The sequence below is a fragment of the Triticum urartu genome, chromosome 7A (genome assembly GCF_056163025.1).
Source record: "Triticum urartu cultivar PI428250 chromosome 7A, HENAU_Tu73, whole genome shotgun sequence".
NCBI lineage: Eukaryota > Viridiplantae > Streptophyta > Magnoliopsida > Poales > Poaceae > Triticum > Triticum urartu.
The window spans coordinates 523,580,704-523,593,922 of NC_141879.1; the positions used below are offsets into that span (position 1 = coordinate 523,580,704).

At 47.0% G+C, this 13,219-nt stretch overlaps 1 protein-coding gene and 1 pseudogene across 2 annotated transcripts; one reads left to right on the forward strand and one right to left on the reverse strand.

The window, feature by feature from the left end:
• The first annotated feature begins 405 nt into the window (after nt 1–405).
• LOC125523697 (CASP-like protein 5B3) lies at nt 406–1,883 on the forward strand (annotated as a pseudogene). Its single transcript, XR_015612424.1, has 3 exons — nt 406–981; nt 1,195–1,330; nt 1,442–1,883. The product of XR_015612424.1 is annotated as a CASP-like protein 5B3 (transcript).
• Nucleotides 1,884–1,924: 41 nt separating this feature from the next.
• On the reverse strand, nt 1,925–5,650 carry LOC125523696 (putative cinnamyl alcohol dehydrogenase 5). The gene is made up of 4 exons (XM_048688764.2): nt 5,435–5,650; nt 2,718–3,345; nt 2,457–2,610; nt 1,925–2,350 (listed from the first exon to the last, which is right to left on the reverse strand). The coding sequence occupies exons 1-4, from the start codon at nt 5,545–5,547 to the stop codon at nt 2,130–2,132; spliced, it is 1,116 nt and encodes a 371-aa protein (XP_048544721.1). The 5' UTR covers nt 5,548–5,650; the 3' UTR covers nt 1,925–2,129.
• Between the last annotated feature and the right edge of the window lie 7,569 nt (nt 5,651–13,219).

The window sequence follows — 13,219 nt, forward strand, 5'->3', positions numbered from 1 at the left end:
GTGACCGACCTCGGACTCTCCGCCATGGCACGGCGGGGACGGGAACAAGCGAAGGGAGGAGGGGGGAAGGAGAGAGCCGACCGCCAGCAACGAGCGGGACCCAAAGGTGGACGCCGCAGCCGGAGAGGCACACGATGGGGAAGTGGACGCCGGCATCGGAGTGACGCACGGCGGGGACACGCTCACGCTCTCGCACGTTAGAATGCCCCCTAGATGTATTCCACGGTGTTATCACCCTCCCGTTATCGCCCCTTCTTTTGAAATCATTTAAGACAGTTTCGCGTCTGGTGCAAAGGGGTAAAGTTACGTGGGTTCTCCTCGTCAAAACCCGGAACACCGGGATTTCTTGGCAATGGGACCTCTTACTCGTACAAGGAAAAGATGATGGTATTTTCTTTTCTGGTTCATTTATTTGCACGTACTAAGCCAATGTAGAGTCGGCATCAAGTAGCTAGTTTGATCTTTGGAACAATAGGTAGGAGTTGGACGTATCAAGCTAGCACCGTTGTGGGTAGGAGGACCAACAAAAAAACAGAAAGGAACGGGATAGGACGAAGAGCAAAGGTGACAGACCGCGTGAACAGAAAGAAATGTACACTCGGCGGCCAAGGAACGCACCGCGAAGTTTCCAAGTGCTGGTCGAGGTACTACGTACTTCGTTTGCGTTTAACTGCATCTCAAAAACAACCAGGCAGAGGTGACCCACCCCACACGGCCCTTACGTATTCGTTCAGTTTCAGGCTTCCAGCTCTTCCTGCTCCGCTCTTGGCGATCACCTCTCCATCTCATCTTCCACAAGCCAGAGCACACACAAGCAGCAAGCGAGAGCCCAGGCACAGGCAGGGGATCGATGAAGCGCATCGTGGGGAGCCCCGGGACATGGAGCGGCATGGCGCTGCGTCTGTCGCAGTGCGTCTTCGCCGCCGCGTCCTCCTCGGCCATGGCCTCCGCCTTCGGCTCCTCCGACTACAGCGCCTACTTGTACTCCCTCCCACTACCACTCCACTAATTCCACTCTCCCGCGATGATGATACTTCTTTCTTCTAATCCTTTCTCGAGTAACAAGTAGCAGCAAGTTGATGATATCATCGAGGCTATGAACTGCACGTGAAGTCTTAAATTTCTTGACCACTCTTCAAAATTCAGCTGCCTGACATCATCTAACCAGTGTATCATGGTCTCCCTTTTTTTCAGCTACCTGGATACCGCGTTGACCCTGCAGTTTCTGTGGAGCATGGGCTTTGCTTGCGTGGACATCTTTGCTCTGAGGAACAAGAAGGATCTTCACACCGCCCCGGAACTCATATTGATCTTTCTTATCGGCGACTGGGTAAGCCCTTTCACTTTGGGTGAAATCGGTCTTCTGAGTCGACCAGTTGTTGGAATCTTGGGCTAGGAGAGATCTAACCCGACGATCACGTCGGCCGCGAATGCGTTGCAGGTCCTGGCGGTTCTCATGTTCTCGGGAGCCTGCGCCGCGGCCAGCGTGACGATCTTCTTCCGGATGGATGTGAGGTTCTGCGCGGAGTACCGGCGGCTGCCCTGCGCCCAGTTCGAGCTTTCGGTCGCCCTCGCGTTCATCGCGTGGTTGCTGCAAGCTCTTCTTTCTCCGGGTTCTGGCTTCTCATCTCCTTCTTCTAGTGATCTCAGTATCTCACTACGCGCTTAGAATCACCGTCGCGTCCTGCTAATCAGTTGCGAGTGCTCGGGACACGCTTCACCACTTGGTAGTTGGTACATAGATTGTCTGTTTGATAGTGCTCATCTTTGTTTTTGGAGCTGGTTATCAGCGCCTTAGTTCTGGTAAAACTATTCTGTTAATGGAACAAAATTCCTATATTTTGACGTGGAATGGATGGAGTAATTATTGTGGCTACGAGGTACAGATAGCCTCCACGGTGCAAGAAGCTAAGCAGGCAGTCCATTATCCCGGCAAGAAGCCAACCTTGTCATCCATCATCGAACAACATCGCACCATGCATACATCACTGACAAGTTTGTCTAAAAAATACATCACTGACAATAATTTTAGACTGTGTATTGTTACTACTGGAGATAAAGTATGTGATAATAGCAGAGAACCAGAGACCAACGTGGACCGTGAGTAGTGCTGAGAGTTACGTCGGCGGTCACTCGGTTGTGGCGGCGGCGGCCTTGTCGAGGGTGTTGGCGATGTCGATGACGAATCGATACCTGACATCGGCCTTGGCAAGGCGCTCCATGGCCGTGTTCACGTACTCCGCGCCGATCACCTCGATGTCTGCCGTCACGCCGTGCTTCGCCGCGAGGTCCAGCATCTCCTGGGTGTCCCTCATGCCGCCGATGCAGCTCCCCGCCAGGGTCTTGTTCCCTGCAAATTCAGCCACACGCACAATATGTGTATCAGTTAAGCACAAAATGCCTGTGGACTGCGAGATCGGAGAGGATGTCTAGGCTTGTGAGATCCGAGAACTTACTGGCAACCAGAGCAAAGGGAGGGACCTCGATAGGCTTCTCCGGGAGGCCGACCATGATCATCTTGCCGTTGGGCTTGAGTAGCCCGAAGAGAGGGGCCATGGGCACGTTTGCAGACACCGTGTTTATGATGCCATCCATGGTGCTCATAGTAGCCTGCAAACACAGCACAAATTAAGCAGACATGGACTCCTGTTTTCTTCTCCACCGGAGAAACAACCATCTAGGGTCTTTGATGATCAGAGTCGGGCACGTCGGCATACCTTCATCTCGTCGGCGTCCTTGCTGACAACGAACGCGTCGGCGCCTAGCCTCTCGAGGGCCTCCTGCTTCTTCCCCGGCGACGAGCTGATCACGGTCACCTTCATCCCGAAGGCCTTGCCGAACTTGACGGCGACGTGGCCCAGCCCGCCCAGTCCAAGCACGCCGAGGTGCATCCCAGGGGCGTTCAGCCCGTGGTACTTCATGGGGCTGTACACGGTGATGCCGGCGCACAGCAGGGGCGCGCCCTTGTCCAGCGGCATGGCGTCTGGAAACCGGACCACGAAGCGCTCGTGCACCACTACCATGCTGGAGTAGCCACCGTGGGTGCGGGTGCCGTCACGGTCGACCGAGTTGTAGGTGAAAATCATGCCCGGGCAGTGATTCTCGAAGCCCTTGTCGCAGCTCTCGCAGGACTGGCATGAGTTCACCATGCACCCGACGCCGACACGGTCGCCTGCCTTGAACTTGGTCACGTTCTTGCCGACCTCAGTGACCTCGCCGGCGATCTCGTGCCCGGGAATCATGGGGTACTTGGCGTTCTTCCAGTCGTTCTTGATGCTGTGCAGGTCAGAGTGGCAGATCCCGCAGTACAGAATCTTTATCATGACATCGTCATCTCCGGTGCTCCTGAAGATGGATTAGGGAAACATGAAGCGTCATGAAAAGAAACGCTATTAGATGCGAGTGTGTAGATCAGGCTAATAGTCTTAGTAGTAAATCATGGGTTCGTCTATCAACTCAATTCAGTGGTCACTTGAGCAATTAGTCTAGCCTGTCAGTCATACATTCAAACGATCAATTTGGTTTTGATGGTTTTTTTTAATGAACAAACTGCTTAATTTTATCATTCAGACAAATAATTTTACTCGTTAGAGTAAATCACATGATTCAGCTAGTAACTCTTCAGGAAAAAAGCGATTTTAGAAAATAATTTGCAAAGCAAATTCTAGGACTTCAAATCCTAAGACCAATCATCAACAAACTTATACAGCTCGTAGCACACTGGCGTGGCTATGATAACGACATAAAACTGCTAGCGCCAACTACGAACTGCACCAATCTTAGATTTCTAACTGCAAAGTACAGCTCCATAATGAGCATGGTTTGACCAGATGTAGGCACCATTTGTTTATATAGTAGTGGATCATATGGGTTCGTCTATCAACTCAACTCAGTGGTCACTCGAACAATTAGTCTAGCCTGTCAGTCATACATCCAAACGACCAATTTTAGTTTTGAGTAAATCACATGATTCAGCCAATAACTCTTCAGGAAAATAGCGATTTTAGAAAATAATTTGCAAAGCAAATTCTAGGACTTCAAATCCTAATTAAGACCAACCATCAACAAACTTATACAGCTCGTAGCACACTGGCGTGGCTATGATAACGACATAAAACTGCTAGCACCATCTACGAATTACACGAATCTTAGATTCCAACTGCAAACTAGACCTCCATAATGGGCATGGTTTGCCAGATGTTAACACCATTAGTTTATATAGATAAACAAATAAAAATAATATATCAAATGATTTCTTGTGACAAACTTGTGGTGGTACCGTTTGCACCAAATCAAACTAAAACAAACTATACAGTAGTACAGTATCCGCTATTCGTGACAGATGTAAGAACATAAATTGTAGTTCATTCTCTAGCAATATCTCCAAATAAGCTGTAATAAAAAAAAGATCAGAGTCGCCACAACCTCCTTGCCGGCCAGTCAAAGCATGCCAATTCCTACGAATCAATGCAGTCACTGAAACAGGTGTGCCGTTGGGTATGCCCACATGAGCGACTCGATTCATGCCACACAAACACGCGCACACACAAGTAATGAGTACTCATGTACTCGTTTTTTTTGTTGTTGCGAGATTCCTGTACTCGCTAACAGTGACAAATAACCGAGAGTGACACATGTATGTGCCTTTTACAACCAAGAGTGGCGTCGCATCAAGATTCCGAAAGGAAAACGACCCGCGGCAATCCCATGGTTGTACTGGACACACGATATTTCGTTGTACTGGACACATAATAATTCGTACAGATTTTATTTCCATGGATATGCTTGGTCGGAGTATGCCACTGATCTTTCACGACACCCCTCTATTTAGGCCCCCTTTGCAAAGGCAGAATTTCACAAACAAACAAAAATCACGGAAAGCAACCCAATAGTCACCATTAACCTACTAGGGAAACAAACTGACATGCCACAGAGACTATTTTGAGAATTTGCATCGGGACAAATGAGAATTACGAGATAAATCACTTGTGCGAGGCCGCGCAAATTCGCTAAAATCGTAGGGAGGTCGCCATCGGAATACTGGGAGGGTCGCTCTAAGACGAAATCTCGCTAATAACTTCCGAGATCAACATCCAATAAACCTTAACCTTCGTGAGCTACACGACAATTTAAGGAGAATAAATTATTCCACGGAACCATGCATCGATCTCACGTACGTACTCTACAGCAAAGGGTTGTCGTGCGGAAAAACAAGCGAACACCAAGCGGATCGGACGGCGCACAGCGTTGCAACAACCGCCGCGTCCGGATCAGAGCCGTCCGAACCCCCGGCCACACATATTCGCGCGACGGCGGCGCAGGCGGACATGGCTAGCCGCCTGACGCCGGGCTAGATGCGCGTGCTAGCGGCACCGGAACCCTACGTACGGGGCGGGGAGGGGCGGGGCGATCGAGAGCGGGCTGCGTGCGTTACCTTCGGGTGATGGCGAGCGGGGAGAGGTGGCCGGAGGCGTCGAGCGCCGCCAGACCCACCGCCTTCTTCGTGTGCTGCTGGCTCTGCTCCGCCGCCGTCGCCGTGGGTGCCATCCTGACGCGAGGTTCCGCCGGAAATCTCTAGAGTAACTCCCCGGAGGTTTTGGTTTCTTTTTTGCCTTTCCTGTGTGTGAGGCGATTAGACGTTCGATGGCAGGCAGGCGACCCGGTGGGGAGGGAGGGGGGGCCTTTTATAGAAGGCCCGTAGGTCTGGACGTGCCCGAGTGGGCCATCGCCGCGCCGATCGGCCTCGGTCGCTCCAGCCCACTCGTGGCTCGTGGGTGCGGCTGGGTCTGGGTGTGAACAGTTTCGGCCGTCCCATCGGCCATCTGTGCGTGCCGACTCGAAGAGAAAAGCATCCCGTCCACCCACACACTTCGTGCGTTTTTTTTGAAGGGGTATCTTGTGCGCTGCTATCTCGCGCGCGCTGGAACGCGCGATTTCCGACAGGCTGCACTTTGCCTTTTTTAGCAAGTCTGGAATGTCATTTAAGGTAAATCGAGGCCCCACCCCAGGCCCCATCCATTAAAATCAGGGGGGGCGAAGATTAAGAGTTCACGGGAGAGAGAGAGAGAGTAGGGAAGGTCGAGCAATGTACACGCGCATGTGGGCTGATGCATCAGCGTTGGTGGGTCCATCTGTTCTTTGGCTTCCGATAGCGTGAGGATACGAGATCGCTCGTTGGAACGCTCGCTCGCGAAGGAGCGTTTCCGGATTTCATCACGCTTCTTCCCTTCTCCAAGGATGAAAACGAAACGAAGATGGAAATCGTTTAAAATAAACCGGCTGATCAACGCGCTCCGTAAGTTGCCTTTAACGCTCGCCACGTGTCTGGTGGGCCCAACGAGCTGCTTATCCTTTCATTCCCTTATCTCTTTCCTGCACGCGTTGAGCGGCACAACACAGCCATGGCAGCGCCATCGGCACCAGTGCCGGCCCGCCACCACTCGCGTTTCTGCTATGCCTGCTCCTACACGTCGTGCTCTTCGCCGCTGCTGCAAACCGCCGTCGCCTCGCGTCGCTGCACCGCTGCTCCACTGCAGCTCCGGCGAAGCAGCCTGCGCCGTCGTCGTCGTGCGCTGCATCGCAACTTCCGCCATGGCCGCCGTGTGCTGCATCGCAGCATCCGCTGTCATCGCCGGCGCTGCAATGAAGCGCGGCCGGGGCTGCAATGGAGCGCCGCCGGGGTCGTTGGAGCTCCGCCGCGGCTGCATTGGAGCTTCGCCGACGGCTCAGTGCAGCGCCGCAGTGGCTCGATGCAACGTCGCTGGCGGCTCTCGGGGGAAGCTTTTGGTGTTGCATTGGAGCGCTCGCCGTCGGCTCCATTGCAGCTCCGTCGGAGTGCTCGCCAGCCGCTAGACGTAGCGTTTTGGTGTTGCTATGGAGCTCTGGTCATGGCGGCTCTCCGGTGCTGCGGCAACATGCGGTGCTGTGAGATCGAAGCACGGGGGCTGGTTGAACGCGACGCGAGAGAGAAGGGTCAGCGACTCGGCGTGCGTTGATGTATCAAGGGTTGGAAAGAATGGATCGCACGGCTGGCGAGCCGACTGATTTCGCTAGGAAATAAGTCAGATGATTTGTAGTAGTCGCCTATGCGTGAGCGAAACCGAGAGTGTTCTTCTGCGGGTGAACAGTAAAATCGAAAGAAAATTCAAAAAATCTGAATTGTTTTCATGGTAACCTTTGAAAAATGTTTTCTAGCTTGAAAATTGTCGTCACGAAGTGACATCTGTGGAAGTCATGGCAAAAAGAAAAAGGAAATTAGTACTCCAAAATGCTTTCAGAAATAGTATTTTTGAAGTATCGATTTTTTTTTGGCACGACTTTTAGGAATGTCCATTCATGATAAATTTTTGCAAGCACATAGAACATTTGTCAAAGGCTACCACAAAAAATTGGAATTTTTAAAATTCTCCCCTAATTTTACTGTTCACCAGAAGCATTTGAGCTCTGGTGCAAATACAGAAATACCCCACGTCCGTGTGAAATCATTTTTTTTCTTCGAAACGGAGTCAAAATATTTGTATCGTCTATTAATTAAGAAAAGAATTGCCTAGTTAATTAACGAAAACCAAACGAAAATTAATACAAACTAATCACGTATGGACTACTCAGAGAGCATGCAAGCCCATAAGCGCACGATCAAGCGGACAACCGTGCCCTATACGCTACGACCACCAACCCCCACTGATGAGGACATGACTACCTTGGATACGACCAAAAATATTGCATACATGTATATTTGTGAGGTGATTTCTAATGCAAACTATGTAATAATTTATTTATGTCATCCAATACAAAAATATTTCACAAATTTTTTTGCCATGTCTAATTGCAGGTGTATGGGACATTTGTACAATCCACGTATGAAGATAAGGGAAAAAGAGAAGTTTAGGTGATGTTCAAAAAGTCCTCTCACGTTACTTTTGGGCCAAGAGAAGATAGAGTCCAAGTCTCTCATGTTCTGAATTCAGATTCAGACTGCACAGACATACCTGACTCAAAACACCAACAGCTTTTTCATACGGACTTCGAATTGGGTGATTTTTTTTGTTGGAAAGTAGATTTCGTGCTCTTTCCAACCCAATTGGATTCACTTTTAAATTCGTCCGAAGCATTGAGATATCAATGAAACAATCTGACGCTGCAGCAAAATCCGAGTCAAACAACAAGTCCAAAGGTGTTGCATCACCTCAGATTGGGCCCATGAGCCTTGTACGACCTAGGGTTAGTTTTAGCCTGCCTTGGGATGTCCTTCCACCTCCTTGGCCGCCACTCCTTGCTTCTATATAAGTAGATCCATCTAGTAGCTTTTTCCTTGGGTTTTGTTTAGATTAAATTTTGCCAGAGCTGCAACTTTGCGTATTTCGTTTGTGTTCAACGACCAGACAAAGGCGTCACAGAACCTCACCTTTGATCAATAAAGGTTTCCTCTTACATTCGCAATATCCAGATTACAATCTTAGTTTCTTGCTTGTTCTTCGTTTGCCTGCAGGAAATAGACCTTCGTGGTCAGGTTGATCGTGCTCCGGCATGGTCAATAACCTCTCGGAGTTGGTTTAGAGATTGCTAAGGCGCGACGTCCTCGCACGTTCGTAGTCGGATCGTCAAAGTCGACTTCCTCCAAAACGATAGCCAACATCTCATCGAAAGACGAGACACCATTGCCTCTATCAAGTGGTATCAATTTTCAGGTTGCTCGGTGAGAATTTCCAGTTTTTCCTATATTAGATTTATTTTTACCTATTGTCCAAGAAAAAGCCACAAAAAAGTTAGATCTATTCATCCTTTGTCCAAGCCAGTCTGAGCCTTTGCAATTTTCTTTTCATTGCTTGCATAGTTGAATTATCAGTTGCATCGTCGTGTCAAGTTGCTGGTCTTAGTGTCTAGTTCGTTTAGAGTTTCGAGTTCTGTTCATATTAGTCACGCCGCCGCTACATTGTTATCCCTTTCGCTGTCCATCACCCATCCATCAATTTCCACGACGTGCTACACACCGTTCATTGTCATAATCATACTTGAGATCGTTCACATCTTCGCTTGATCCAATCTGCATCTTATCTAGTTTGTTTTGGAAAGGGGGAGAGAGAAAAAAAGAGTAAAAAAAGTCAGAGAAAAAAAAGAGAAAGAAAAAATAGTGTGAGGAAAAAAAGAGAAGAAAAAAACAAAATTTGTATCTATCTAGACTCAGTCTCGTAGTTGAATCCGGATTGGAATCTGTTTTGTACACTGTTCAGTAAAACAGGCATAACTTTCTCATACGAAGTCCGTTTTGGCTTCGCAAGTACTTAAATAAAAGCTAGCGACGAGACGCGTCTAAATAGTTGCAGAAGCAAGTTCAATATTTGGCATCTCAAAATCGGCTTCTAAATAGGTCTTTTTGTCCTCTGAAGTTCACGAACACAGCTTATTCTAATTTTTCAGGCCAGTTTTAGAATTTTTTTGACTCCTCGTATCAACTTAGAATTGAGTGATCTTTTTTGCGTTTGAAAGCTTGAGTCAATATCATTCTTGAAAAAAAATCAAAAAATTGGCACAAACTTTTCTAGAGAAAAGTTGGAGACAAAGTTGTTGATATATCCTGCTTGGCTGTTGTTTCACATCATTATCTTTATGGCTATTGTGATCTTCACTTATATTTTGCTGTCCAGAGCTACTTCATATTCTTTATTGATGCTAGTTGTGTTACGGTGTGACCTCATTAGTGTTCTAGGCTCGCGTCTCTAGTTCGGTCTAGCCTAGGACCAGCAGAGTACCGTCGTTGAGCGTTTATTCAACATTGCATCTCTGAATTGATTATTGCTAATCTTTTGCTACCATATATAGCCAGCTCCACATATTTCTACATCGTGTATACGTACGTTCCCCTGGCAATTGCTTTACACAATCTTCGGAGTTATTTGCCACCGCTGGTTGCTTGTCACCACCTGCCGCATGGTAAGAACTTGTAAGATATTGATATTTTGTTTTACTGTGAGCACTTTACAACCACATCCTAATTTCATAGAAACATTATTCTCGAATTTTGTTTCTTGTTTCTACTAATTATGACAGGTTCTGGAGATAGAAGTTCTTGAACGACGGACACATCTTCACCACCACGAGAGTTGGGACAACACACACAAGCACATGGTCATGTTATCTTTTTACCGTCATTTGAGGGTAGATTTAATCCTGCTATTTATCTAGCTTGGGAGCTTGAAGTAGAACAAGTTTTTAGTCACAATGACTTTTCTGAACTTCAGCGAGTGCGAGCTGTCACTAGAGCATTTACTGGTTTTGCTTTTGTTTGGTGGAGTGTGCATTGTAAGAAAAATATTGATAACCAACCCACAACTTGGAAAGATTTGAAATATGTAATGAGACAACAATTTTTCCCTCAGTACTATCGTCGTGAATTGCTTCGCAAATTTGAACAATTTAAATAAGGCAACAACATTGTTCATGCTTACTATCAAGAGTTCAAATCTTTATGCATCATTGTGACATAGAAGAATCTGAGGATGATACAATGAATAGATTTTTTTGGTGGTTTGAACCATGATATTCAGGCAAGATTTCAGTATATTCCTCGTTGCATTACTGGTATGTATGTTCGTGCTTATACCTTTGAGAGACAGATACAAGAGGATGCATTGGGTGACTACAACTACTACTATTTCAGTTCATGCTCACCGCCGCCGGTTGGTTCCTCCACCGTTGCACCTACTAGAGCAGCCCCACCTTGGATTGTGAGCGCGACATCATCTCAAGAGTATGGTACATTGTCAATGTCCGTACCTACATCAGCTACATCTTTGCGACAAGGTAACAGTAAAGGTATTGATGATATAACTTCACATGAGAATGATGCGTGCCTAGTTAATTTGAATGCATCACGTGTTGAGTTACGTATTGATTTGAGCACACCACCTATTTTAGAGAATATTGTTACTATCATGAATACGTCATGTGATCAAACAACTAAAATACCAACATTTTTGACTGCACCCATTGAATTAACTGTTGATGCAAAAGAACCAATGTTTAATCATTTTAATATGACCTCTAATCTTGGTGATGATTCTGTATCAAATGACTTATTGCATGTTTGCTTATTTAAGCATGTTTTAGCATGTAAATTTGATGCAAGTAAGGTTTATTCACCAATGTTGGGATGGTTTAATGATGAACATTGTCAATCCTTTGATATGAATAAGAGCTTCACTAATATGTGCAAACTGAGTTGCAATATTTTCATGCCTTCTACTTCTTGTGATAATATTTCAGCTTCAGATTTTATGAACTATGAAAATTACTCATGTATACATGTGTCATTTGTGCAAAAACCAAGGGAAGTAAAAATGGATGACATATACATATACAACATGTACACCTTGTCTCTTTTGTTAGCCACATTTCAGATTAAGCAACGCTGAGGACGACTTTGTTTTCAAGAAGGGGGGGATGATGAGGACATGACTACCTTGGATACGACCAAAAATATTGCATACATGTATATTTGTGAGGTGATTTCTAATGCAGACTATGCAATAATTTATTTATGTCATCCAGGATAAAAATACTTCACAAACTTTTGTGCCATGTCTAATTGCGGGTGTATGGGACATTTATACAATCCACATATGAAAATAAGGGAAAAAGAGAAGTTTAGGTGCTGTTCAAAAAGTCCTCTCACGTTACTTTTGGGCCAAGAGAAGATTGTAACACCCTCGATGCGACTATAGCTCCCATGTGTCGAGGCACGACTTAGAGACATAATCGCATTGAAGGCATATGTCGCAAGTTAGGCAATCTTCACAACATTCCATGTAATATAAATAATAAAAGGGAGATAACATAGTTGGCTTACACTCGCCACGTCAAACAAGTACATAAATAACATTACATCATCCAAACACTCATGGCCCGACTACGGCGCCAAAATAAAAGAGAACCCAACATGCGACAACGGTCCCGTTCACCCCCAACTGGGCACCACTACTGATCATCGGGAAAGGAGACATAGTAACGTTGAGAGTCTTCGTCGAACTCCCACTTGAGCTCGTACGCGTCTCCTGGAGCGGAATCATCAGGCCCTGCATCTGGTGTAATAGTAATCTGTGAGCCACAGGGACTCAGCAATCTCGCACCCTCGCGATCAAGACTATTTAAGCTTATAGGTAAGGCAAGGTAAAATATGAGTGGAGCTGCAGCAAGCGACTAGCAAGTAAGGTGGCTAACTTATTCGCAAAGGAGAGCGAGAAGAGGAGGCAAAGCGCGAGCGAGAAACTAGAGAGCAACCTGCGCAAACATTACTCCAACACCGTGTCCACTTCCCGGACTCCGTCGAGAAGAGGCCATCACGGTAACACACTCGGTTGATTCATTTTAATTAAGTTAAGGTTCAAGTTATCTACAAACGGACATTAAAAAATTCCCATCTGCCCATAACCGCGGGCACGGCTTTCGAAAGTTCAAATCCCTGCAGGGGAGTCCCAACTTAGCCCATGACAAGCTCTCACGGTCAACGAAGGAATAGACCTTCTCCCAAGACGTTCCGATCAGACTCGGTATCTCGGTAACTCAAGACACTTCGACAGGTTAAAACAAGACCAGCAACACCGCCCGAATGTGCCGACAAATCCCGATAGGAGCTGCACATATCTCTTTCTCAGGGCACACTCAGATGAGACATCCTATGAGTAAAACCAACCATCAAGTTGCCACGAGGTGGCCCAGCAGTCTACTCGGTCGGACCAACACTCAGAGGAGCACTGGCCCGGGGGGGTTTAAAATAAGATGACCCGCGGGCTCCGGAAACCCGAGGGAAAAAGAGGCTAGGTGTCAAAGGGTAAGACCAATGTTGGGCATTGCTAGAAAAGCTTTAATCAAGGCGAAATATCAAGGGGTTCCCATTATAACCCAACCGCATAAGGAACGCAAAATCCGGGAACATAACACCGATATGACGGAAACTAGGGCGGCAAGAGTGGAACAAAACACTAGGCGAGAGGCCGAGCCTTCCACCCTTTACCAAGTATATAGATGCATTAAGATAGCAAGATAATATAATGTTATCCCAACAAGTAAATAAATGTTCCAACAAGGAACGGCCTCCAATCTTCACCTGCAACTAGCAACGCTATAAGAGGGGCTGAGCAAAGCGGTAACATAGCCAATCAACGGTTTGCTAGGACAATGGTGGGTTAGAGGTTTGACATGGCAATTTGGGAGGCTTGCAAGC